General features: G+C 42.4%; 1 protein-coding gene across 1 annotated transcript; it reads left to right on the top strand.

Moving 5' to 3' along the window:
- The first annotated feature begins 365 nt into the window (after window positions 1–365).
- Window positions 366–27,877, top strand: LOC146667709 (protein tweety homolog 3-like). The gene is made up of 15 exons (XM_085409375.1): window positions 366–889; window positions 1,853–2,038; window positions 11,179–11,375; window positions 16,632–16,743; window positions 16,822–17,042; window positions 17,692–17,787; window positions 17,946–18,018; window positions 18,149–18,224; window positions 20,462–20,517; window positions 20,617–20,709; window positions 20,797–20,889; window positions 21,213–21,349; window positions 23,294–23,467; window positions 24,909–24,984; window positions 26,423–27,877. The coding sequence occupies exons 2-15, from the start codon at window positions 1,913–1,915 to the stop codon at window positions 26,555–26,557; spliced, it is 1,665 nt and encodes a 554-aa protein (XP_085265501.1). The 5' UTR covers window positions 366–889; window positions 1,853–1,912; the 3' UTR covers window positions 26,558–27,877.

The raw sequence follows: 27,877 nt of genomic DNA, 5'->3' as shown, positions 1-27,877 counted from the left end.
CTCAACACTGAAGATGTGCATCCCCTGAGTCTGCAACCCTCAACCTCTGATATCATATTTATTTATATTTATTATTGGTAGGAGACATTAATATTGTTTGGGACTGTTTTTCTGATTTTTTTTTTTCAAATTTGGAAATATTCCAGGAAAACATTTAAAACAATTTCTAGTGAAAGACCCATTGTGTTGCTTTCCACCTGTGTCGTAGTCATATAGGCTTTCTAAAATAATCTTCACCATTGTGGAGGATAAAACGTCTAATGTGTACTTCCACCACTTCAACACCAGGGGGAGGCTTTTTTGCGCATTTGCCCTCTCACATACACATCTACAAACTCAGGCGCGCGCTTGCAGAAACACACGCGCTCACACGCGCGCGGAGCTGCCGCAAAGCCCCGTCCTTCAGGGCTTTTAAAGCACCGTGTTTGCTTCACGCTCCAACAATACCATCCAATTGAAGAGCCACAACGCTGAACCGGCGGTCACTGTGGGAAGACCGCCGACGAGCACGAACCGTGAGCAGGGGAGGACAGCAACTGTATTATTATTAAAAAAAATAGATAGTGGTTTGCTGGTCAGATAATTTAACCCCTAATCTGCCGTGACGCTTTTGCGGAGGGTGAAGGCAGTCGAAACGGGAGGACGTCTCGGTGAAATGTGAGCGGACCGGGTCGGTGACCGTTATTCCGTTCTTTTCAATGTGGATGGGACTACAAGCGACTCGCTCGTTGCAGCTAGCTCGGTCCGGCCGCGTTGATGCAGCAACAGCGCACGGCTGTCGTGCTCAAATCTACCGCCGGATTCGGGAAGACAATAGGTGAAGTATACGCCGGTCTGGACCTCCAAGACTATACCAAACGAGGGTCTGCATCCGCTTGGGCTTCACTAGGTAGGTCATAACACGGTTCCTACCCACCCCAGCACACGGACTTGGATGTCCACAGGCACGCAGACCTCAAAATGAATTCTTCCTTTTCTCCCTTCTCGTTGCCTTGACGACTCTGTGGTACTGCGGTAGATTTAATGGACAAAGCGGGATAGAGCTAGCTAATCTGGGTTTGCTAACATTTTATTGAGCGCTGCGATAGATAAATAAGGCTTGAATGCTGAATGTGTAAGGGTACCCGCGAAGGGGCTGACCTACATGTACCCATACAGTAAATTCAGTACAACGGCCATCCCCCCCTCCCGTTCAAGACACATTTATTTCACGAAGCCTGTGTTTTTGCAGTATGGGCGTAAATTGGGTGACGCTGTCATGGATGCTCTTGTCATGCCATAATTCATGTACAGGTTTAACGTTTGGGCGAAATGTACACTTACTGAATGTCTTGTCGGGCTTTAATTACATTTAATAGGTTATCGGTGATAATTGTTGTGCGGTTGTTATATAGTATAATATAGTTATTATAATGCATTGTGATACTGGCAATAAGCCAAACATACATCACTGTAAAGGAAGGCAACCTCCCAAATAGTAAAGTCATATGTCATATTGCAGTCTTTTTGCCTTTGTAACAAAACACACAGAAACCTGTAACCCCTGTGTTTTACAGCAGGGGTGTTTTATATTGGTCCAATGGGAAATTATCACGAAAGATTCAGCAGCTATACTCTTATTGAAATTAATAAATTGTGAAAATATATGCATAACTAATGAATAAAGAGGGTATCCATTATATTGGCATTTTTGACCCGCCCTGTTAGTGGGTATTGATTACTGTTAGGTCATCACATTAGCCTTATGATAACATGCGAATGCTGCGTCTTACTCTTCATCTAATGCGTTTGGTGACATTAAAAGTTGTTTCGTGTCCTCCTCAGATGCAGTGATTGGCTGTTTCTTTTACAGTGTCCCTGTGAGGAATCGGGCTAAAGAGTGAAGTGAGAGCCGGCAGGCAGCTGCATCAGGATGGCGGCCGTGGTGAATTATTCTCCGCCTTGGTGGGTGAATCTGCTCCACCGGTTGCCTCATTTCAACATCGAGTTTCAGACAGTGAGCAGCGACTTCAGGCCAGAGGACTCTGAGTACCAGAAGGTAAGACAAGTGCGGGAGAATAATTACCTCCCACTCAGAAATTCATCATCTCCTTCATCGTGCAGCATTGCCTCATCATCGTACCTCCTGCCACATGCCCACACTGTAATTTCACAGCAGAGTGGCCAAGTGGTGACTGAAGCCGTCCTGCAGCCAGAGTTGTGGGGTCTCTCCCTGCATCGATCAGTGCGCTGTGTGAATGTGTGTGTGTGTGTGAGAGAGAAAAAAAGAGAGAATAAAATCTGTGAGCCTATTCTTGTTCCACAGTCATAGACAGATGAATCTATATAAATAGATACTGCATATGAATAGCCTGACTCTGTAGAAAAGCGAGAAGGTAAAGGAATCTTTCTGTCTTCCATTTATTTTCTGCCAAATACGTTTGTAGTCCACGTAGAGAGTAAATAAGGGAATAGAAATGCAATCTCAAACCCACTCGTGCTTGTCTGACAGTGGTTTAGCCTCTATTAGCCTTTTTAAAGACGTATTTACATTTGTAAACAGTGACTGGTTCATTGAACTGAAGTCTTGCAACAGATATCCGGATATTTGAATTGCACTGTAAGTCCCAGACTGTGGAGAACCTGTAAATCAATGAATTTAGTAATCAGTTAAGACTTATTTTTTTGCAAATTAAATTTAGTTTGCTGTAGAACTCCTATTCTGACACATAAAATATCCAACATAACACAGCGTAGTACTAAGCACCGAAGGTACTTATAATTTCAAAAAATAAAATCAAACGAAGTAAGTAAACACTGTTTTACACTCTGAAACTATAAACCTTTGTTAACAGTGCTCCTGGTGTTTTTTTCACCTTGTAAAGCGCGTGGCATGATGCAGTGTTGGTAGGCTGGAGCAGCTACACAGAGCTGTGCAGGACCCCGTCTACGTGCTGAAACTGTACTGTCACCTGATGGCAGTGCCAAAAACACATGGAGCAGTCAGTAATGTGGGCTGTTTGTCCCATTGTTTGTGCTTTGACCCCTGTCATGATCAAACAGGAAAAAACAATGAAAAAAGCCATTGTCTGAGGTCTTGTGATTTTTATTTTTTTATATTTACATTTTTTTTGCCCTTCTTCTTGTTCATCGAGAACTCTGCTGTTGTTCCCCTCAATCTCCAAGCCAACTAGTCAGCCAATTAGCAGTCAACCTATGAATAGCATGATCGACGTTGGTTAAATTCCCATAATTCTTCACTCTGTTTAGCAAAAAAGGTACCAGTTGGACACCAGCACAGGCCATGAATCCATATTAAGTCTGTGTAATCATCTGTGGACAGATTGGGGTTTTTTTTTTACCTTTCAATGATAAAATGTGGTGGTTTGTGAAAGTATCATCACTCTTGATGAACTGCTTGCAGCTCATACATATATGCAATCTGTAATATGAGGTAGTGAGTAGGAATTGATTTCTTGGCTCTCTAGACACCATTAGAAGTGTAGGAACCAATGGCCATAAATAAATCACAGACAATTTTGAAAACCTATTAATATGTAAAGTCATTTATCACTGGCAGAAATCCCAATGTGATTGTCCTACTTGTATATCATTATCAGTGTAATATCTGCTGATTTGCGAGGGTTGGTTGGACAAAATATGCAGTCAGCACTTTGTGCTCTCCGATGGTCCGTTTTTCCACAAATTTTCAGCATTTTATTGGATTAAAATGAACCTGATACTTGGAAAAAACTAATGAGGAAAAATCCCAAATTAGATTTCTTTGAAAGCATAAAACTAATTGATATCATTCTTGGATTAAACACTGACTGAGTCAGGAACGGTGCATTGGAAAGCAGCTTCATCTTGAAAGGGGGGGGGGGATTAGCCCCAGTTTTGCTGCATTTCATTAGAATCCTCAAACAAGGTGACTCCCAGGTCTCTGCAGCAGTAAACCCAGCCTCGCTAGGCCATATAAAGCAAAGGCACATCACTCAGGATCTCACATTTCATGCACCGCAGTCATCCCTCAATGCATTTGCTGACACTACGGGGAGAGAAGGGAGGGCGTACAAGTTCATGCGCTGAGCGTGGGAAGGCACCCACAGCCACGAACAAGGGGAGGGAGATGAGAACCGTAGAGAGAAGAAGGGAGAGAGGAGGAGGAGGAGGAAGAGGAGTGAGAAACATAAAAAAGGGACTGATTGGAGCCGAGAGGAGAGAGAGAAGGCTCCATGAGCCATGGGAGGTGCTTCCAAATTGCCAAATAGCCACTTCCTGCGAGCTATTCAGTGTTTAACTAAGGGCCTTTGTAGATGTGTGTGCCAATGTGTTTGCCCACTGGAATTTTAAGGACCCCCCTTTTAGACTAATTACATCCTGACATATTTTAGCAAACGAGGCGGTTTCTATGTCAGTGAGGATTTTGTGCTACGACCATACGTTTGTTTGTACAGCTGTAGACGTTGCGTGCACTGTATATATATATATATATATATATATATATATATATATATATATATATATATATATACACACACACACACACACACATACATACATATATGTCACGTACAGTATGTTCGCTTTCTGTGTCAGCGCATTTAGAGCTTGCTCGTTGAGATGAGGTCACACAGCTCCCTTGGGGGGGTTTCGTGTGTGTTATTTCGCAAGTGTGCGTGTGAGTGAGTGAATGTAGGGGTTCCATTCAGGGTGAAATCGTTAATTCTGGCTAGACGCAGAGGAGGGAGAGATAGAGGTTGAGAAGGACAAGGAGAAGGAGGGTGAGTTGGACTGGGGGGAGGGTGAAGGGGAGGGCTGGAGTCTGTTGTGGAAGAATGCTCTCTTTCTTTCTTTCACTCTTTCACTGAAGCCCGTCTTTAGATTGGCTCAGTATATCTGTCTCAAAGGCTTTCATGCATCTACTCATCCAGCTGAGAAGCACATAAACACTCGGGCGCACACATAACAAACAAGGTCTTACACAGTGTCTTTCAGCACACGGTGTTCGTCACCGCACCACGACATTTCTCACACACACACACACACACACACACACACACACACACACACACACACACACACACACACACACACACACACACACACACACACACACACACACACACACACAATAGAGAGAGATTCTTCTGTGCAGTGTTTTTCTTTCTGATGTGATTTGGCTCGGGTTCATTTGCATTCAGCTTTTGAAGCTGGTCACAAAAAAAAAGAAAAAAGCTCTCCTCTCACACCATGTCTCACTCACTCACTGGTCTGTGATGACTTTGACTGTAGTGGGGATGCTGACTCTGTGGCTTTGTGAAGAAAACCGTTTGCGTTTTTTTTCCTGGATAGCTGAAATAGGAGCTCTTATCCTGAGGTTCTGCATTTGTGTTCATCTGTTTGCGTTATGGTGGAATCGCAAAGTCAGCTCGCAGCCACAGTTAAGCAGCTGCAGAACATTACAGAGGAATCATGTGACCTGTAATAACACACACTTTCATATTGCCAGCTGTGGAAAGTAAGTCAGTAATTGGTATTTTGGATGGTTTGCTACAGTTTGCACTGAAGAAGGCATTTCCTCGTAGCAGTTTAGAAAGATGATGCTAGCGTTGAATGTTTTTTGTGTGCGCTGTCCATGCCTTTATGCTTTGGTAGCTCTTTGACCCAGTGGCACAGGTGAATATTAACAGAATGAACTTGAGGTCAGTGAATGCCTCAGGAAAGAAGTTGAGAGGATAGTAGGCCAAATTACAGAGTAACACACAGGCAGGGAGAGTGCAAGGACAACTCAGTGAAGTGGAAGTGATTGATCCTGTCATCTCAAACACACACACACATGCATGCACACTTGTGGGAGTGCATGTACACACACTTAAATGGGCAGATTGAAAGTAGATCAGTGTGCCGGGGTGTTTAACGTTTAGCCCCTCCTCCAGCCTGCAAGCTGATCTCTAGTGTGGAGATGTGCACGCACGCACACACTAATGTACACCCAGGCTCACCATGCTTATTAGGGGCTAATTGATCCACGCCTAATCTGCACTGATGGTTTGTTAGCCTGACAGTTAATCTAACAGCCATCAAGCACACCAGGAGGAGTTCTATGAGTACTAGGTCAGTTGTTGTTGCTTTGTAAACATAACAGTCATGACTCGCTGATTTGCACTTTTCACTGGCAGGTGATCATTCAAATCATATTTCCTGCAAACTGTGAGATATCTTTCATTTCTAGCTGCTTAAACATAAACTGTCACTTCATTACGTCTCTTAACCACACTAAGCACTGAGTAATTTTGGGGTTTGATAATCTCCAAGACCCAATTTGTGATGGGTTAGGGTTTTCACTTTTTTCTACTGAGTACTGAGCCAGCCCTTATCTCTTTACAGTTTGCTTCCAAGGTGCCAGAATTTGTTGAAACTTTTTAGTGGTCTTTGACATACATAAAAAAGTAATGCACCAAAGAGATGATTCCCATATCTCAGCATTTCAGTGCAGTGTCTCCTTAAAAGATCTGAGTGAACTGGACAAGTGGAGGACACAAAACAGATGTATTAAGCAGATGAACAGTATCTGAAAGTCATGTCCTTAAGAAACAAAAAAATAAACAACGACACGACACAGGACCTGTAAAATGCATCTGGCCTTTTAGTTGATCCATCTATTGTTCTCCAAAGCTTTATCGGAAATGGTGTCGGTGGAAGGGTGACTGTGAAGAAGTAATTCTTTAGGAGGGGAAAGAGGGAGAGAAAGCTGAGGTATGCCAAATTACACAAGAACTGCACTGAAAATCAGTGGCAGTGGGACTTACGGGGTGACGAATCCAAATTTGAAAGCTTTTGTCCAAAGTGTTGTTAGTCTGCACAGAAGAGGTAGAACAGTGAGTGTCTACAGCCATCTGTAAAACAGGGTGGAGACTGTCATTGTTTTGGGAGAATTATGAACAGAGAAAAGTATCATCAGATTTTGATCCACCGTGCAATACCATCTGGAAAGCATCTCATTGGCAAATCCTTTATTTTTCAGCATGACAATGATCCCAAACAGTGCTACAAAGGCATACCTGGATAGAAAAACTATCGGGCATGAATACTATCAGTGATAGCATTGGCCTTAGAGGAGGATCATCTTTATGGAACAAAACGCAGCCAGCATCCAAAGAAGAGCTTTGAATGTCCTTCAAGAAGCCTGGAATAAGAAATTAGAAGAAAGTTTGCCTAAAACGGTTTCGTCTGTGCTGAAGAATAAAAGGGGTTTAATATTCCAAATATTGACTTTCAAGCTCACTAAAATTGTACAAACTCTGTTTATGCCTTATATGGCGTATCTTATTAATTTTCATTTACACGTGTTTAGGTAAATTTCAATGGTGTTTTAAGACTTTTGCATTGGATTGTATATGTAATTCTTTATATGAACAGACTTAATAGTCTGTAGTATAGTTTATCTATAGATAGCTTTATTGTATGTAGTTGATTTTAGTTGCATTTGTTTGAACTACTTGCTTTTTTGATGATCTGTTTACTAGTTGTTTTTCAGACGCCCAGGTTTTCTGTGAAAATTGCTTTTTTAAAATCAAAAATGCACACTCTGAAAATGTGAGTTTATTGATGAAAAAATGACATTTAATTCGTTTTTAAATACTGTTTTGACTAATGCCAATTTTTAAGCCCTGCAGTTTGATTGCATGGCCTAGCCTACGTTTTTCATGAGTTTAAGCTGTGTTTGGAGGCTTGGGTTTTCACCTTTCAGCCCATCATATGGGAACAGGAGATTTTCTCTGTGTTCACAGTGAGTTTCTTTCCAATGTTGTAGCAAAGCATGTCGCAGCCTTGCTGTCTCACTCATGCTCTGTGTTTAATTGGGTTAACCAAACAATTGTATTAACCCTGAAAGACATGCTATAAACAGTCCAAAAATATTTCCCTGCCTAGCAACAGTAAGGCTGTAAATAAGACTTGCAAACACAAAAACAAATCTGCAGAAAGAATTACCTAGTCCCCTGATATCTGATGATCTTCTCATTCATTCAGGCCAGTACAGTATTCTTTTTTTCTTTTCCATTTTGGCTTAGTCATTGCATGAAACTGTTTCAGTGCCGAAGGCTGTCTTCAGACTGCAGGCAGAAGTCTAGTTATTTTTTCTGGTTTCTGAACTGAAATTTACATTCACAATTCTATTATGTAGTTAAAATAGCCTGTGACAACCTGAAAATTGTCTCTGTGAAGCAATTCATGGTACAATGCCACCACTCATGGCTCCGACTCTGCACCCACACACGCCACAAGAAATGCCATAATTAAAAAGCTGGCTGTCGTCTTTGTGCTCTTTGTCATCTGCTCACAAATTTTCCCACACAAACTTATGAAGTAGAAAATGTAAACACTAACTCTGACCTCCATGTTTATTTCTGTATGACATGTGACGTCTTTGCCATTGTTCTTTTGGGCATGCGAGTCACCACAGCATCATGAGCAGTTTGCTCTGAAATCAGATCTCGGCCACTTGAAAAAAAACATAATCCAACCAAAATTGAACTCTTATGAAAGGGGAAACCGGGAATTCATGTAAAAATATTACTTTCTCTCCATGAATGTGTCCTACTAGTGACATGTATCATAATGTATATGTGCAGTTTCATTGCCAGTCTGTTACGGTTAATCTGTATCTCCATTTAGTTTAAATCCCTTTGTTGATTTTACATACACACATACCTATACATAATACCATAGACTAAGAATCAGGAAACTCATGTCATTTCCTCTCTCATCATCTTTAATCTGTTGGGAGGAGACAGTCAGGGATAGCTGGGTAATAACCAGATTTCTTCTCCTTGTCCTCCTCCTTCTTTCTGATGAGCAGGGCTCAACATTGCTAATAGCACATTTGCTGAGATGGACCCTCACTAATGAATATTTTTTCTTACAGTCAGAATTTGCACAATAAAATACTTAAATTTTTTAAAATAAAACTACTGGAGGGGATAATTTAAGACAGACCTGTTTGTTTTGTACAGCACAGCTATTTTAGGAATAAGCGTGTGGTAGTGTAATAAGACAACTTTTAAAACTACACAAATGGCAGACAATGGCCAAGGGACGTAGTGTGTAAACATCGCCAACACTGTGGACTCCATAACTGCAGAGCTCCAAACCTCCTCTGGCATTAACATCAGCAAAAAACTGCACCGGGAGCTTCGTTGGCTAGATTTTCAATGCTAAGCAGCTCCTGTAGGTATAAAGTATAGCTAGCTCAGTACTTTTGTCCATATACTATAGTTGTAACTTATCTTGTAATGAGGTACATCACATTTAAACATTGCACCAGGTCACAGCCATAACTGTAGGATCTCACACAGTAGACTGATGCGTTTAGTAAATAATGATGCCTGGCATGTTTCACTACACATATACTGTATGAAAAATTTTGCTGTAGTATTCTAATGAACCCATACCTGATTAGATTGGCTCTAGCCCCCTATGTGTTGGTATGGTGCTATAGTGCTGTTACATGTGCCTCAGCTCACACACCAAGAAGCACTGACATTATTAGGGTGCATAGTTTTTCTTAATGTGAAAAGAGATTTGTGCCTTCAAAGACAAGTTATCACTTATATGCTTTTGTGAGTAGCTAGCGTGAATTGTACTGCTTACTGAAAAAGTCCAATTTAAAGAGGCAGTGAAAGTAGAAATAGAAGTGAGAACATTGCAGTTTTAGCTGGCCCCTCATTCTAACATTTTAGACTAAGATGCTGAACACGCAAACGTGGCACAGTCTCTTACTAACAGGTTAGCACTGTTTTTTGTGCTCATGCTAGCATGCTAACATTGGCGTCTAGCTCAGTTGGATTTCCAGCTCAGAAAGTCCTTTACTTCAAAAGTAGTGCCATGCCTAGTGGTTTTGACATCGTATTGAATATAGGTGCTTAGCAACTCGTTTAGACCCATATTTACACATAGCTGGTTCAATCCTTAGGAGGATGTTCATGTTTCTCCATTATTTTTTCATTGGAACCATTCTAAGAGGCTCAAGGAAGAAGACCTTTAAAACTGCAGTGATTGTCTGTTTTTCTTCGTGTGTGTGTTCTTTTTTTTGCTCTTCTAATCCTTGCACGAATCCTGTTGGGTTAAGAGACACAGTCCCAGAGATTGCTTTTCCTGATATATTTTAATAAGCTTAAAGATGTAAGGGCATTGCCGTCTGGAAATCAGCAAAAATATGAGGTCAGTAGCAAAAAAGCAGCAGTTTAAAATCTTGGGAAGTCAGGAAGTGTTTGTGGAGGTGGAGTCCCATTGTGTTTATCATCAAGGGTCCCCAGAGTTGCACTGTTGCAGTTTGTCACCATGTAGCTCCGTGGCAGAATTCCTTTGTCTGCCTTAAGTAGTCTAGCAGGTGGAAATTTTTGGTTTTCCAGAAACGTGTAATTGTCCCTCATGGTCCTCCAGTACAATGACTTTTCCAGACAGTCCCAGAGGGGAAAGAAAAATCAACATTTCAGCGTGTGTGTAAGATAAAAAAAGATTTCATCAGTCCCAGCCAAACTGCTGTAACAGCTCTCGTGTCTGTCTTTACCGGCTTCTTCCTTTTTTAGAGTTCACTTCAGTCATTTTTCACATCTGCTTCCTTGTACGTCTCTCCAGCGTGTCTTTTTTTGTTTCAAATTTACTCCCCCTACTTCTCCTTCTGTCTACCCCCATCACCCCCACCCTCTTTTACACTTCAAAGCTTTTAGAGGGTATGTGATCTGTGTGGTGGGTCTCTGGCGCATACAGCTCCCCAGCAGCAGCGCTTCCTCTCACTTGTGAAGGTGTGTGTGTGCATGTGCTTGATGGTGTGCAAATACAGGAGAAGGTAAAAATTTTATGGTGTCTATCAAAAGCCCATTTAACAGTCACTATTTTGGGGGCCTCAAGTAGCAGGAGACAGGAACACAGTTTTGCAAATACATTCACATGTGTCTGGCAAATCATGTGGTCTGTTGGTGTGTCTGGTTTCTGTTCATATCAGCTAATTTGCTTCCTTAACCCACATCCTAAATGGCCCACTTCCTTGTGATAAAGGAAACCTCTCAAACACGATGCATCTGAATGAATCAAGACAAAGTTTAATGGAAAACGTGTAACACAAACTGTACAAAAATCACAAATGTCTTGTTTTTGCTAATTGGTTTTTTGTTTTTTCTCTCACTCTTTCCTCAGTCTGTGTTGCTCCTCGGTGCTGTGGCGTTGCTGTGTTTGGGCCTGGACCTTATTTTCCTCCTTTTCTACTCTTTCTGGCTTTGCTGCCGGCGGCGCAAGAGTGATGAGTCCTCACACTCCCATATGCACTCCCAGCAGCCTAGCGCTGACTGCTGCTGCACCGCTTGGTGCGTCATCATTGCCACACTCGTCTGCAGGTGAGACGTTATTCCTATGAGATCGACTCTTCTGTACAATGTGATGAAGCTGTTTGTGCTTGAGTGCGTTTAGCAACATCCACCTTTGCATCACAGTCTGTAAGATGAGTAAGGGAGGATTGTGTCTCATTGACTTTGAATGAAGTAATGTCGTGTGTTGCTGAACTGAATTGTGGATCTGCTGCTTCACTTTACTTATGCTGAAAAGTTGATGAAAGTTCAGAATGTCGAGCACCATATCAGCCACGTTTATTCAAATGGTCCAGCACTAGCTAGCTCTCGTTAATGTAAAGGTATCCACAGCAACTTGGTTGGCTTGCCTTAAGAGTGCCAGTGTTGCTAATACTTTATTTAAAGTTAGAAGTTGGAAATGTTGACTTCCAAGACTGAATTTATAACTGGAACGCCCCCTCAAGTTGGATTTCCAGCTCAGAAAGTCCTTTACTTCAAAATCCATGTTGGTGGAAGTGCACATAAAAACTGCAAAACCTCTCATCTGTACTACTACTGTTTTGTATTTGTGACTTACTAAATAAGTGACTTACTAAATAAGTCACACACAGAGACCCAACCAGGCTCCATCTTTGTGTTTAAGGGCAGAAAAACAGACATTATACTGTATTGCTAGATGGATGCTTCTACATTGCTAGGAGCAAAACAAATCCTCTTCTTTCCTTTCTTTTCCGGCTTGAACGCAGTCAAGTCGGGAGTGATGTCATTCCCTGCTTTGACATCTGACTTCGGAGGTAAATGAAGCGCAGCATTAGACCATCAATCCTGCAAAGAAACAAAACAAAACAAAAGTCAGGGATGCCTTTGTTTGGCAGTGCTTAAGTGTGAATGCTCCCATAGGGCTGAGCCAGCATAATTAGCTATTCACTTGGAAGAGTTGCCCTCTAGCCCTGGACTCAAATTTTCTCAGGGGGTTGCTAAGAAAAGCGTTATACAGCCAGTTAGTGTACAGCGTGCAGCTGAAAAGGGATAGCAGGCTTGTAGTGCTTGACTAACAGGCTGAGCAGTGATGACTTAAGGCAAACGTTTTAATTTTCTTCAATCAGAACAAGTTTCTCTCATCATTACTTTGGAGCAGTGAGTAGCATGAGCAGAATGACTTTGGATTTTTTATTTGTCTCTTACTTGTATTATATGTGTACAACAAACACATGCAGTCAACATGTAAATAATTTTTGAATTAGTTATCATTAATAACTAGTTTTGTCTTAGCACACATTGCATCCAAGGTATACAGGAGAGCATTTCTGAAGCATCCTTGAAGCAAAAGGTCTACAGCAGCGGAAAACCACACCAAGTGACACTACAGTCAGCAAAGAGCAGGAAACTGAGGCTACAATTCACTCAGGCTCGCTGGCCTCAAGCCCTGTATTAACAGTTCAGGCTGCTGCTGGTGTAATGGTGTGGGAGATTGTTTTCTTGGCACACTTTGGGCCCCTTAGTATCAACTGATCATCATTTAAATACTATGACCACAGTATACCCATCTTCTGATGCAGGATAATTAATCATCTCAAACTGGTTTCTTTACATATTACAGTGACTTGCCTATACTCAGGTGCAGCATTTTGTAGTTATTTAAGATCGTGATCGTTTCCCCTCTCTCCACTGCTCTGTTTCAACATGCGTGTGTGAGTGTGTTTATTTGCTTTGCCATGTGTATGTTAGTGTGTTTATCTATTTAACCATATGTGTGTATGTGGGGCTAGCCAAGTAGAACATATAAAGTAAAGATAACAAAAGTGTGCAGATCAATGATAACTCGTCATGACACTGTAAGCGCTATAAAATCTTTCCAGAAAGTGTTAATGCCTGAAATGGTACGCCTCATGGTGGGTAAGCTAGTCCTGATGAGAGAATTAGCAGGTCTATTACAGCTGCACGCCCTGACAGGACAATAGATAAATAAAAAGAGGCCGAGGGTAAGAAGCTGACAGTGAAATGCAGAATAGGTGGCAATGGTGGCAAGTCACCATTCCAGCTGCTGTATCACATGCATGAAGCCCATGTGGCATATTTGGGAGCCAGCCAGGTGGTGACACTTCAGTGTTTGTGTTTATCTGACTCTGAAGGCTTTGTACGCTCTGGGTTCTTTAACCCAAGTGACCCAGTGGTAGGATATTTTGACCACAGATAGTGGAGTGTGTGTGGGCTCTGCTCTTACACAAAGACACAGACGAGCACATTTCTGCCTGCTTAGAGACACACAGACTGTTCCTCTTTCAGTTACCCTCTCATCAATTTTATGCCTCTCCTCTGCTGACTTTTTCCTTCCTCTCTTTCCATTTCTACATCTCTAGTCCTCCTCCTTTATTTATTATTTCTCTCTGTTCGGCCTTCTTCCTGGCCTAGAAAGGTTGCCATGGAGACAGAAGCAGATTTGATGCAGAGACGAGAAATGAATTATACAGTCGGGGAAGCTGTCTTTGTGTATGTGTGTGTGTGCATGTACGCACATTAGCGTGATTCAGAGCTGAAGATCGTTGTTTTGGAGGTTTTCATATGTTATGATTAGCTGTAATATTTCTTATTGAATATGGATCCGAGTATATGTGAACGCATTTGCGTGTGATTTTGTGTGCGTGCGGTTCCATGCGTTTTGTTTTTTTGGGGTTTTTTTTTGGTTGGTCCACAATTTAATATGACATCATGTGTTATTTTTGGCTCAGTTCCAGCTACATGTGGGCTTCCTTCATTTGTGTGCAGCTGTAGTGTGTTTATACAGGAGACTCTGTAGCTTGCTTTAGGTTTTTTTTTGCTGTTGTTGTGAAAAGATCAGCCAAAAAACAAAAAGATCAACATATTTGATTATTAGTTATTTTCTCAAATAACAAACTGGCTGCCAAGAATGAACTGAACACTGTATCTGAGTAACTGATTGTAAAATGCATATTCAAAAACACATAGAGAACAGGTAAGGTAACATGAACTGCTGAACTGTGGATCAATGTAAATGGCTGGATTCCTGTGAAATTTGAATCTAGTAGAATGATCAAAACAATTACATAGAGAGATCATTGGATCAAAAAATATGCATAGCTCAAATGGCTGTTGCTGAAAAAAAAAAGTCAGCCATGTGTCTCATTTTCTCATATAATATTAGTGAGAATATCCAAAAGCAGAACACAGAGGGAGGCAGGGAAAGCAATAGAAAATGAGCATTTACTGTCAGATCAAACCCAGTCCAGAGTCCAGTCTGAAAAGGTAAACAAGAATCCATAAAGAAGCACCAAAAGAACAAGGAGCAAGGGAACAAACGGGAGAACAACAGGGAACAAACAGACGAGCCGACACACATTGATCGGTGTCTAGATGCAGGTGAAAACAGTGAACAGCGGACCGTCTCGAAGGAGGGAAACAAAAGCAGGAAGTAAAACCAAAACAAGGCACACGAGAAAACTAACCTTCAAAGTAAAAATGGTAGAGGCAAATAACTAATGACGAGACATGAAGACAGCAACGCTGAACAAGGTGACAGAATCTTTGGGACTCACACAGAGGGAGAAAACAGTAAAACTACGGTAATAAAAACCACGGGCACTATGACACTCACCCTGTATGTATCATACACTTTGTATCAATTTTGATTAATCAAAATGTTTTTGATGACATTATTGCGGATAATGTATGAAATTAGAGCCAGAAAGGAGGCCTGGCCAGCACGAATTGGATTGGTGAATCCCCCAGAATAGTCTTAATAGTCATCAGCTGCTTTGTTAGTAGCGGTTTTAATCATCAGAATGCTGTCTGCTAACTGAATGCATTTATTTTGGACTGCAGTGAATCTGTTTGCACTGGAAGTGATCATAACCCAGCGTTGTATTCAGCGTTTACTTTCTTATCTGCTGAGCTCCGTCTGACTGCACTTAAGTGTGCTCATTTAGGTAGAACAAAGCATTTTTAGCTCATGAAGTCAGTTCATTTCAGTTGAAAGTGGACTGAAGCAGAAACTAAACAGAGCGCAGTTTCTTTGAGGTGACCTCGTTAAGAACAGCTTGCTGTTCCTAAAAGGCAAAAAGATGTTCTAGTAACGTATTTGTATTCTCCCGTTTGGAGGTTGTTTGTGTTATCAGAACTAAGCTGGATAGTGTTTACTGTCTCTTATTTGATTTCTCAACTTTTGCCTTAAAGGAGGATCTCTGTCTGTTTCATATCCTAAGCTTATGCAATCTCCTGATAGGAGCAGCTGGTATTAAAACCAGGGAGATAAAACTCATGGAGAGAGGAAAGGAGGGATAAAAGGGAACTAAGGGACAGAATGGGTGTTGGGTGAGAAGAAGAGGATGTGTAAACAGGAGCTGAGGGAGGTGGTTGACTGTTTAAGCTGAGATCACATGGAGGATGGAGTGAGATGATGGGAGGCAGGGATGGGTGGGGAAATGATAACTGATGAAGTAGACAGTGGCTACATCAACGCACAAAGCACATTAAAGGGCTACTGTGCTTGTTTTTTATCACCACTCTGTTTTTCTTCTGTGTTTGCGGTTTTATGTCATGTATGTCATAAAGCTCTGAAACACACACGCAGACACACACACAGCGCAGACCCTGTTGTAAGAGGGGCTACTCAAAATCTAATGGGCTAGAATGAATTGCTGTAATAAGGGCCATAAATTTCTCTCTACAAATCTGTCTGGTGTTATTGTGCAGACAGCATCATCAATACAAAAGCATACAGTCGGGCACATGCATACAAGGGGAGGGCAGGAGCTTTTACAGGCTGAGTGAGGCTATAAAAGCATGGTGAGGAGGGGGGATGTCGGGGAAAAGGGGTCAGGAGTGACAAAACACAGAGTGGAGAAGATTTCTGTAACGGTGGTGGTGTTGGGCGGGCGACGGGTTAGTCGTAGCGTGAACATGGTTAAGGAGGACGTGGGCTTGAAATAAAGGAAAGTTGGGGGCCAGTAACCCCAGATATCGCAGCATATGTAATGTGTGAACGTGGGTGCAGAGCTGCAGAAGGATCATATTATTTGCGGTCTGGTGACCCAATTATTGTTTGGGCTCCGTGTGTGTGTGTGTGTGAGTGTGTGTGAATCATTTCTGGTAGTCCTGTGCTTGCCCGAGGCTTTAGGGTGACACCAAAGCCGAAAAGCCAAAGTGCTCAATGTCGCCTGTTGCTGGTTGAAAGAGCAACTGCACTCAGCAGTTCAACTGTCAGTGGGTAGTTCTGTATGATATGAATTTAAAGGTTAAATTATGTGCTGTGTTTACATGTGGGATGTCTTGTTTTCTGCCTCCTAGCGCTGGCATAGCCGTAGGATTCTATGGAAACGGAGAGTCGAGTGATGGAGCCGCGCGTTTAGCGTACTCCTTCCGTCATGCCAACCGCACCGTGTCTGGAGTGGAGAAACTGGTGAGTTGTCCACTGATTGCAAAAAATTTATTTATTTATTTATGGAAAACCTTCCTAATGACAGTTTTTTCTTTCTAGGTTTCAGACAGCGCCCTAGCCTTAAACCAGACTGTGGAGGAGAACTTGGTCCAGTTAGAGACAGCCTTCCAGGATCAGACAGATTATGTGTCCATCGTCCAGAAGCTCCAGGGACAGCTGGATGAGCTGGTGAGGCTGATGGTTGATGTTCCCTTCTGGTCCAATACTGAGATCTCCCTGGAGGACTTGGCCCGTAAAACGGAGGCCTTTGACTTTTACAGGTAACTACTGACCAGCATGGATTTTGTTTCTTACTCAGACTCAAGACTACTCTTACATTCTCTCATACACAAAGTGTTATACTGTAAGGTTAACTATTAAAACCACAGATGATGGACCATGTGTTCTGGTCATATCCTCAATCAAATCAAATAAGAATTTAAATATTTTAGGTGCACAACAGCAGAATTCAACAAATGTTAGCAAGAAAAGGCAAAATAACCAGTTCTAGTTCTAACCAGAATGAAGGCTACTCGCTTCCTCTGACAGACACATTGGATCAACAATGTCATGATGCACCTTTAAACGGAGAGGCTGAGATACATGCTAAAAGGAGCTCTTAAAAGCTATTCATGGATTATGTGGAGATTGTATCCTTTGCAGTAGTTTGTGAATGAATGGGTACTCTGATCTCATTCTTTAACTGTGAATGGCTTTCATCCCTCTTTTTCTGTTCATGTTAACCTGCTTTGTTGTTTTTGGGGCAATGACAGAAAAAGTGGTTGATAAAAAAAACAGATTGTGATGCTGTTACGTGTCGAGTCTTCTAGTAAAGCTTTAATTAGCTTTTCCTTTGCATTGCATATGTATCTGTTTGACTTGGTGTTGTATGTTTGTATGAAACACTGTGATAATTATTTTTATTTACAGGTGGTTGGGGTACCTTGGCCTGTTGCTCTTTGATGTTCTCATTTGTCTTCTGGTGCTGTTTGGACTGATACGCAACTCTAGAGGCACTCTTATTGGGTATGCTACCTTACATCACACACCAAAGCCTGCTCTTATTGGACAGATCAAATTGTGTCCTGCCTCTGTGTGTGCTGAGACTGCCTCCTGTATAACGTGTTGGTAAGCTGAATCTTGCTTTAAAAAGATATTTTTTTTGGGGGGGGGTTGTTCTTCAGAGTGTGTCTGCTGGGTGTTCTGACTTTGATCATCAGCTGGGGATCGCTGGGCCTGGAGCTGGCTGTCGCTGCTGTAAGTGTAACCATGGCAACACTGCTGAGCTCTCCGGCTCTGCAGTGATGTAATCTTTACCCACTGCTCGAGTGAGTTTGTTCAGCACGTTACTGTAGCCTGATGTGTCATGTGCACTCGCCCCCCACAGTCAGCCAGCGACTTCTGCGTCTCCCCCGATACCTACATCACCAGGGTGACCAAGGAAAACGATGTCATTAACCAAGGTATGGAGACGAGAAAATAAATCATTGGCCTTTTTTCAAAACCTTTTGTGCTTCTTTCACATAATCATAAAATGAATTTAACAAATTGTATTGCGGTGTTGTTGGCTTTGAAATGATGGCTTTTAAGATGGGGACCAGGTCTGTGACCACTTGCAGTCAGTTGCCCTCTGTAAAGCAACTTTGGTGGATGAAACAGCAAGAAGTGCTGTTAACCTATGTGCCATCAGGTTGCGACTGGATGGAATCAAGTTGGAAATGAGGTCAAATCTGATAACAGCAATTAACTGATATATATCGACGCTAATTGGATATCTGTTGTTGTCTACATGCACAGAAATTTACTTACAGTCAGAGTCCAGCCAGAACCTCATAGATGTGATGTAGTTTCTTCAGGACAGTGAATTAACTGAAAAATGACAGGTTGTCTGTAACTTTGCTTTTATATAGAAATACAACCAGTGCAGTCGAATCTTCTGTTGGACAGAGATAATCACACACGAGTTACACTCATTGGCGCAGACTGACTCAGACTGTGAGCGTGTCTGTGTTTATGAATTATATTAATTTCACAGCTTTGCCAATCTGTCTGAGAGGGATTGCAGTCAGTCCAAGTTGGGTCACAATTCTTTGGAGACACACGACCTGTCGAGACCCATTGTGGTTGAAAGTAGTGCTGAGACACTTAGGATGTCGCATGCTTGACCTGTGGCAGGAAAAAACTAAAGAAAAAAAAGTAAATTAAAAGCAATCATAAGGCAAGGAGGTTATTATCCTATTTCTGTTGTTGTGTGACTGATCCATAATCCACCTGTATTGACATTGGCTGTAGTGTGTCTAAACGGTGCTGGTAAGATAGGCATGAAGTGCTACAGGGCTAAAACAGCCTTTTCCAGTCTTGCAGACCACTGCCATCTATTTCAAAGTCTGTAAATCTGTGTGCAGTCCAAACCTTAAACCACAACTGTGGTCATAAGACGAGCTCATGAAGTGTTTCTGTGTTTTCATTTACTCGTTTTTATCTTCTAACGATTTACTTGTTGAAGCTGATTCTCATTTAACACTTTTAGTTGCAGTATGCGATAGCCACATCTCCATTATGGTTTTTACATCATTAATGAAGTCTAAGGGAAGTTAACAATTAAAATATGTCAGATTTCCCCCCCCCCCCCCCCCCCCCCAAAAAAAAAATTAAAATCTGGTGGCTTTGTGCAAATAGTGATATTTCTTTTTTCAAATTTATATTATTTATATATCACACATAATTATAGTTTATATTATAATTTTTCCCATTTGTTTATCATATGCAAATTTTTCCTGTCTGCTTGCAGTTTCTTCACAGCCCCACCAGGGGTCTGTGGCCTACCATTTGGGAATCTCTGGATAAAAGAATATTTACAGTTATTTATGCTGCTTGAAGACAAAAGCATCCCACATTTTGTTTTGGTTTTCACCAAATAAAATATCAGAATTTAAAGAAAGGGTGCGACACTTTTGGATCCAGAAGTCCTGGAGAAGGGATTGTCATGTTTAGAAATTCTCTGTTAATTATAAATCCTGAACATTTTATGGTAAAGGGATGTAGGGTACGACCCTTTATATGCAAATGCTGCATATTGACAAAAAGTGTGAGCTGAAATGTCTCAAACAGAGTCCATTTTCCTCACTGACAGTTGAATCTCACCCTGACATGTTGGTGCTATTTAAAGAAACAAGTGTGTGTGTTTGTGTGTGTGTGTATCCAGCAGGATTGTGTTTGATTGGCACTCTGGTATCTAAAAGCTCTCACTCTCTCTCTGTGCTCACTGCAATGCATCAGCAACCCTGTACTCCCTGCTCGCTCTGCCCTTGCTTGTCTCAGATTCAGAAAAAAACCCCAACCTGACTACATTTCGTTTTTCATTTAATTGCATTTGTTCTCTCTTTCCATCCTGTTATATCCCTCTTTACTTCTCAGTTGCTCCGTTTCTTTGTCTCCATTTCTCTCCCTCGCTCGCCTCCTTTCACTCATCTAATGACTTCTGTTTGTCTGTCAGTTGTTTCCGCTTTGTCTGTTTGCTGTAGCGCACAGATGTTGCCTCTTTAACACACACACACTGAATTATGCCTGAGTGGAATTGCAATCATGGCTCAATACAGTCATACTGGATATTATTTTACACGTGAGGTTTTTAAATGAAACTGTGCAGTCCAAACGTTCCCATCGTCATAGTGATCTGTATTTACTGGCATGTTCGCAGATATCCTGCAGTATTACCTGACCTGCAGCTCTGGACAGATTAACCCCTTTCAGCAGGTGAGGTCTTTGTCATTGCTATTGCATCGTTGGAACACAGTTTTCTGCAATTTCTTCCTTTCACGAGGCTGTTTTGCTTTGTTTTTTTGTTTTTTGCAGAGGCTGTCGGGGAGCCACAAAGCATTGGTGGAGATGCAGGATGATGTGGCAGAGTTACTGAGATCAGCAGCACGTGACTTTGCCAGCACCAAGGTGTGTCTGTGTGTCTAGATGTACATAAGAGCAGATATTTACAGTATATTTGAGCATACATGTGTAACCTTCGCTCTGCGTGTGCAGGGGAATCTCGAGCAAATCCAGTCTGTGCTGAATTCCACCGAGGTGGGCCTGCACCAGCTGACTGCTCTCGTCGACTGTCGCAGCCTGCACATGGTGAGTTACAGGGTGTGTTGTGGTAAAGATAACGTCCGTAATTGAAGCTTAAAGTAGACGTGTGCAGTGACTCTACGGCACGGCTGACACCGTTTTACGCTGTGCAGTTACATTTCTGTTGAGATGCACACCAGATCATGACGCAGGCTTTCAGAGGTTATGGTGAAGTAGAAATCCCCTGCGACTTCTCTCCTCTCCTCGTGTGGTGAAAACATGCACAGTAGCTTTATTTTTTTTTCCTTTGTGTGACTGTAAATAAGGAATTGATTCATTAAAGGACTACTTTAGGGCCAAAGCTCTCCTCTACTCACCTCTCCTCGTAGGACTACATCCAAGCACTGACTGGCTTGTGTTATGATGGCGTGGAGGGTCTCATCTACCTGGTTCTCTTCTCCTTTGTCACTGCTCTGATGTTCTCCTCTATTGTGTGCAGTGTGCCGCACACCTGGCCTGGCAAGAGGTAACACACACCCACCCTCACATTCTCTCATTCACACACACACACACACACACACACACACACACACACACACACACACACACACACACACACACACACACACACACACACACACACACAAGCCTTTACATCCTTAAATCCATCTCTTCAGTTAACTAATGACTGACACATCACTAGCTCGTTAACATCTTACTGTAACTGTCTAACTGATCTCAGCTGGTGGACTCGATAACAGTGGGAAGACCCATAAAGAATCGACTCGGTGCCCATGCATGTCATTCTTTTTTAAGTGTACCTGCCTCCCAGACTGTCGTATCACTCTGTACTCTGCACTATCTTCTTGCCATCTTTGCATCTATACAGTTTATTTTATCGTTTGCCGGTGGACAAACCGGCAAACCGTTTGGCTGAACATTGTTTGTATGTTTGTACATACTTCTCATTTTTCTTTTCTCCTCTTTGGACTTGGAGCACCAATGTCGTGTTAGACTTTATATCACCACAGTTTTTTGTTTTTTTTTGTTTGTTTCCGTGCCCCACTTCCTCCTTATGTTCTTTCCCTTCCTCCTCTCCCCTGTGTCCTGATTTGGAAATGCTTTGGGCTTCAACGAATGGTGATGCATATGACCCCCACGGTCAGATTAACCACCGCTACCATTCATACAAATATTCGAACGAGCAAATAATTCTGCGATAAAATCAGAGAAAGAGACAGGTAGACTTTGCTCGCAGTGACCGTGTCACTCCGGTGAAGGATTTGAATATTGAAACAGCTGTGCCATGATAGTTTTTTTCTTTTGCTTCCTTTTACACTTGCTGTTTGCGGGCATAAATCGGCATGAATCGCAGTGTATGACCCAACAGGTATGAAAAATAATCAATCTCTCAGAACAAGTGCTCACTGGGTCTCTTGCCTGTAAAGACTGACTGTGTCGCAAACTCCATTTTGGTTTAATGAGTAACACGTCTCCATCTGGTGGCCAGTTGGGGCAACAACACCTGTCGCTTATTGTCTCTGTTAACACGGGGCTTAGGCTAATTTATTCATCATACAGCTTCCTGCCTCTTTACCTTAATTGAAACTCTTTCAGTCTGATGATATATTCTTAGCATATGGACAGCTGATATAGAGTTGCAAAAAAAATCACTGGAAAAAAAGAACCTTATAAATAATAAAGCCTACACGTACACATGCATTACTGTGACTGACCTTACTTAACAGAATCCAGTGCTTTTCTGCAGCTGCATCCAACTTCCAAATCAGCACGTATCTTATCTGATGCCTCATTTTGTTACGTTGCTGGCTGTTTTACATTTTTGACCATTTTTTTTTGTTTTTTTGTCTGAAAATGGTTTGCCCAAACCAGCCATATTATCTTTTTTTTCCTGATGTTTTTGCTTTAATTTCATGGAGCACACAGAGATGCATGAATTATATAAAAGGACATTCTTGAAATCGGACACTGTTTGAACAATGCGACCTGTTAATAAAAGGAGCAAACTCTCTCAGCCAACAGTGGATGACTGCATGAAGAAAATGACATGCATGTTTCTACCAATGACATGGAATACAGAAGGGTTTGCTACTTTATTACAGTTGATGATTACTTAACAACACATAGCAATAAAGGGAAATAAAAGTGTCCACTCTGGACCTCACTGCACTTGTGGTGGGTCTGTTTAGTAGATGAATGCTGCCCAATGTTCCTTTTCTTCTTGTCCAGCTGCTTTGGGGCCGGAGGGCGTAGCCTTACCCAGATTTTAATATCGGGGAACTCCTGATAGTACAAGTACACCTTCCCCCTTCTCCTAACCTCCTCTTCAACCACTTGTTTACACTCTGTTGTCTCTCTCGGATCTCCCTCTCCCTGTACCTTTCCCTCCCTCCCCCCTTCTTATTCATCATGCCCTTTCGTGCCTGGCCCTTACCCCGACCAATTGAAGGATGGATGAGGAAGACGGAGAGGACGAGTCGGGCGCCTCACGTGGCGGGGTGCACGATAACCTGTACCGCGTTCACATGCCCAGTCTCTACAGCTGTGGCTCCAGCTACGGTAGCGAAGCTAGCCTGCCCGCTACAGCCCACACTGTCAGCAATGCCCCCGTCACTGAATACATGTGAGTTAGCACCCACCGCTAGCTAGAGGCTAGCAGGATCATACACTGCCTGCCAATAGGTAGCTGATGCTTGCCCTCCCCCACACCATGTGATCTAGGCTAGAAGTGCAGCAGTGCTTACTGCTTGTGGTAATGATAAGTTAGAAAAGCTGTTAAATAGTTTTTTAAAATATGTATGGCTTGCATGTCGACTGCAACACACTGTCAGCGATATTTGTTACTCAGTGAGTTAGTACTTATCATCTTTGAGATGCTAAAAGAAAAACAGCTGCTTGCTGTATAAAAAAAATTCAGCTTTGCACTCGCATAGTTTAAGTTAATAGTTGCATCATGCTTGCTGTTGCCACAGGACTGAATTGCTTGTTCATAATAGGAAGTAGAGAAGATAAGTAAGCATATATCTCTCCACAATTAATAAACACAATGCAGTGTTTGCTGCAAAGGGAAGAATGATGGTTTTCAAGCCACAAAGAAACCAGAAAGTAAGACATGTGCTAATTTGAGGTTTTTGGACCATCGAAGGACCACATTCACCAACCCTGTATGAGTCTATATTCCAAAGCATACCACAGGGTTTGGTTTGAGCTTTTCCTGAAAGTTAGATGGGAAGTCTCATCCAGTCATTACTTTCCTTTTTGCCATAGCTAAGCTGTCATTGCATAGGTACACAGTCTCATATGGTAGTTGAATCTGTTGAATATGACAAGCTCCAGATTGTCATCAATCCTGGAAAATAAGTTTCATAACATAGTTACAAGGTTTAGGAGCTGGTTTGGCAGTAATGCAAATCATATGTTTACAGTTAGATGAACAAAGCATGCAAATCCATCATTATTAAACCACAGTACACTAAAAAACCCTAAAAACTGAGTGTCGCATGAGCGCTGGCTGGCTTTGATTATATTGAGCTAAATAGAAAAAAAGTGCAGCTTATCCATGCCGGGGTTGTTGGTTTCTGTACCCACAGTGTCCGCTTGCAGTAATAGAATAAACAGCCTCCTCAGCATTTAGCTCCCTAATAAATTTTGCTTGCACAGGACATTTACAGACTGTTATTAAGTTAAAAAATATCTTGTTGAATCCTTTAATAGTTGAAATGTTGGCCTGAAAAAACGATTGCTGCAGAGTTCTTTTAAATGTGGGCCTGAGGCTAATCTCCGGTGGCTATCCATGATGATAACAGTCCTATTTCACTGAGTCCCATTGTGAGATTCAATATTTTGCCTTTGTTCTGAAAGTATGTTAATTATGTTAGACTGTGGCCGAGGTGTTTTAAGCCCCTGTAGTACCAAGCTTACGTCCTACGTTGGCAATAATTATTGAGGTAATTTTTCAGAGGCCATATGTCAGAGTCATTGTGTTTCAGCGATGAGCAGATCCGCACATCATGAGCTCAGCGGCAGGGTGACGACATGCAGTAACCTCTTATTCTATAATGCAGGAGCCAGAACGCAAACTTTCAGAACCCTCGGTGTGAGAACACCCCCCTGATTGGCAGGGAGTCCCCTCCACCCTCTGTAAGTGCACACTTTCTAGAACACATTCTCCCACAGCTATCTTCCAATAGCCACAGTGCTGCTGGGACACATTTCAAATCCCACACAGTTGGCATATTATTCATTTAAGCGTAACAAGCAAAGAACGGTGTAAATTATTCACTATTTCAGATGTTTCATAGTGCGCTATGTGTGGATATTGGAAGGTAGCGCCACCCACCCACCCCAAATCCCTAAAACACTGCAAGTGTCCTCCGTGCTCACGCTAGACCGTGATCACAGATCGCCTTCATGTAGGTCATTTTGGCAGCCTGGGAAAACTGGAAGCTTGAAAAAGAAGCCTGTCGTTATAGTAAGATCTGCACTTGCATCAAAAGAAGGAGGCAGACTGTTTCGATAAGCGCAACTGCCGGGTCATGTTTGGCTAAAGTTGTCTTCTATTTCTGATGTAAAACGTCTGGTTGGCGCTGGGTGATGTGCAGACCACATAGATTTTTTTTTTCACCTCAAAGACTTTTTTTTTCAACCTCGAACTTTGTTTTTTTGTAAGAAATGAAATGCTGACTGTTATGGCTTTTAAAAAAGTGCTGCTGGGCCTGTAGTTGTGGATTTCGTTCCATGCAGTATCACCTGTACACTTCTACATTACAATACTGTGGAGTGACAGCATTTATTGAACAAATCTGGTGTTATTACTTCAGGGCTCGGGTTGCATTCCTCGCTCGGTGCAACCTGACCCCGAACCCTTGCGGGTCAGAGCTCATATAGCTTATATTGCAATTCTAGCAAAACTTGAGCCCAAGCCTCTTAAAAGTTCCCGCTCCTCCTTCCCTCCCTTGTTCCCACACCGTGTCTATGTGTGCATCTTCTGGTCGAGGTGTATGTGTCCTGTGTTTCCCCCTCACCCTTCACCATTGCACAGCCACAGGAGCACTTATTCCCCCACCTCCACTGTTGAAACGTAGCAGCCAGCAAAACGGCCTGCCGCTCGCCACTCTTAAGACAGGGCCGATGGCTGGGCCGCCGTCCTGTGCACAGCTGCTCTTCTGTCTTCTGCAGCGATGTGGAAACCGCAGACCTCCGACTGTAACTACCTCGGTGCTCCCGAGAGACCACTAACTCATACCAGGCTAACCTACTACATCAGAAGTAGAGCAACTAACTACGAATGAACCACATCTGCTAATTTACAATAACATCATCCTGACCTAATCAGCTGTTACACAATGAATAACTGTTGTAATCAAACCCCGGCTGTCCAAATGACTGGTCACAGTATTTCAGCTGTACATGTGTGTTTGTGTTTGCCTTTCATATCGATCTATCTACAAGCATTAATCTTTGTTTGTCCGTCGTTTCCTTGTCTTCTTTTCATCCTCTTCTCCTTTCTCGTCATTTCCCACTCTCGTCCCTTTCTGCTTCTTCTTCTCTTCTTTTTTTGTATCCCCTGTCTCTTCAGTACACCTCCAGTATGAGAGCGAAATACCTGGCGACCAACCGACCAGACCAGAACCGACGCTCCGTTCCTAACGACCAACTGGATCCCGCTAGCCGGCCTCACCCCGCTGCTAGACCACAGTCCTCAGTCCACTAAGAAAGCACTTCAGCCACAACACTGCCTGAATCCAGTTCTCACAGCCAACAGCAAGATCCAACACGGCCCACAGCACCAGAGCTGGGTGCTTTTTTTCCCAGTTCTTTTTCCAGGTCCACTGAATTTAACCAACACTGACCGGTTCATCAGCAGAACTCATCAACCAGATACCACAGCACATGACTGCACTTTTAAAGCTCAACTTCTACTTCTTTCCTACATAAAACCAACATAACTGAAAAGGCAGAAGAGCACATCGTAGAAGATCAATGCTTCTGCTTCTCTTCTTTATGGACACACACATACATACACACGCCCAAGCTGCTTGATCCACCACTGCTGCGAAGCCATAGTTTCTTCCTCCCAACTTGCATCTGTCCACTGCTGTCCAGTGAAGGCATCCACGCTGCTCTCACTGCTCAACCGCCCCTGACACACTCACACACAGGCAAGCACACAAACACACACACACACACACACACACTGTACAGAGCTGTAAATAGTGACCATGTGCTTTATTCTGAGTTCATGAAAAGTAGACTGTTCAATCCTTTACTGGTAACGTGGTGTGCTGTGTGTTTATCATGGAAATGTTTGCTGTATCTCTCATACAAACACACACACACATGCACACACAAGTAGGAAGATAGTCTAACCAAACACTCATTTGTGTAAATAATAAGCCAGTGAATCAGAAAGCCATGCTTAGATGAACTGTACCACCAGATCCCCATTCTCTCTTTAGCTTAACATTGTCGTCTAAGACTTGAATTGTAAGCTCAAAAAAAGAAAGAAAAAAAAGTGTGCCCGCGTGTCTTTTCCATACTTGTTAACGTGCGCATACGTTTCAGTTACGAGCCAGTAACCCTGTTGTGAAATGACTGCTTTTGAACTTTGGGAAAACGGAGTCTGAGACAACGGACATACGGAGGCTCAAATCTGTGCCAAAAAACTGAATAATTCAATGAGGGATGCCTGATTCTGCCCTCATTTCCTACTGCCTCCAGATATCTCGAGAAAGGACGGGGAAAAAAGAAACCTCACACGGAATCTTTTCCCTCCGTCTGTCAACGATAAGGGAAAGAGGAGAGACATTTGGAAAAGGGAAGGAGTGGACCGATAGTTGCAACTACACATTTGCCAGGTGCTATGTAAAGCGGTCGAGGATCCGGACTGAGGAGGGACAGAAATGTTTTTGTTACTTTTAATGCTTTTTTTCCTTTTCTTTTTTTTTAAATTCAGGGATTTGTTAAAGAAAAGCAGAGCGGCTTTCCGTGATTACTAAATGTAAATTGTGTCCCGAAGCCAGAAAAACTCCAT

Source organism: Rhamphochromis longiceps, linkage group LG6, assembly GCF_057381845.1.
Source record: "Rhamphochromis longiceps isolate RC_006_pf linkage group LG6, R_longiceps_female_GT1.1, whole genome shotgun sequence".
NCBI classification, from domain to species: Eukaryota; Metazoa; Chordata; class Actinopteri; order Cichliformes; family Cichlidae; genus Rhamphochromis; species Rhamphochromis longiceps.
Note: the sequence above shows the minus strand (reverse complement) of the source record. Positions and strands in the feature narration are given on the sequence as shown.

Excerpts from the sequence above, each read along its gene's own strand:
- LOC146667709 (XM_085409375.1), top strand. The coding sequence starts at position 1,913 with ATGGCGGCCGTGGTGAATTATTCTCCGCCTTGGTGGGTGAATCTGCTC. Across the intron at positions 16,744-16,821 it reads TGTCTGGAGTGGAGAAACTG|GTTTCAGACAGCGCCCTAGC; the intron begins GTGAGTTGTCCA and ends TTTTCTTTCTAG. Across the intron at positions 17,788-17,945 it reads TCTAGAGGCACTCTTATTGG|AGTGTGTCTGCTGGGTGTTC; the intron begins GTATGCTACCTT and ends GTTGTTCTTCAG.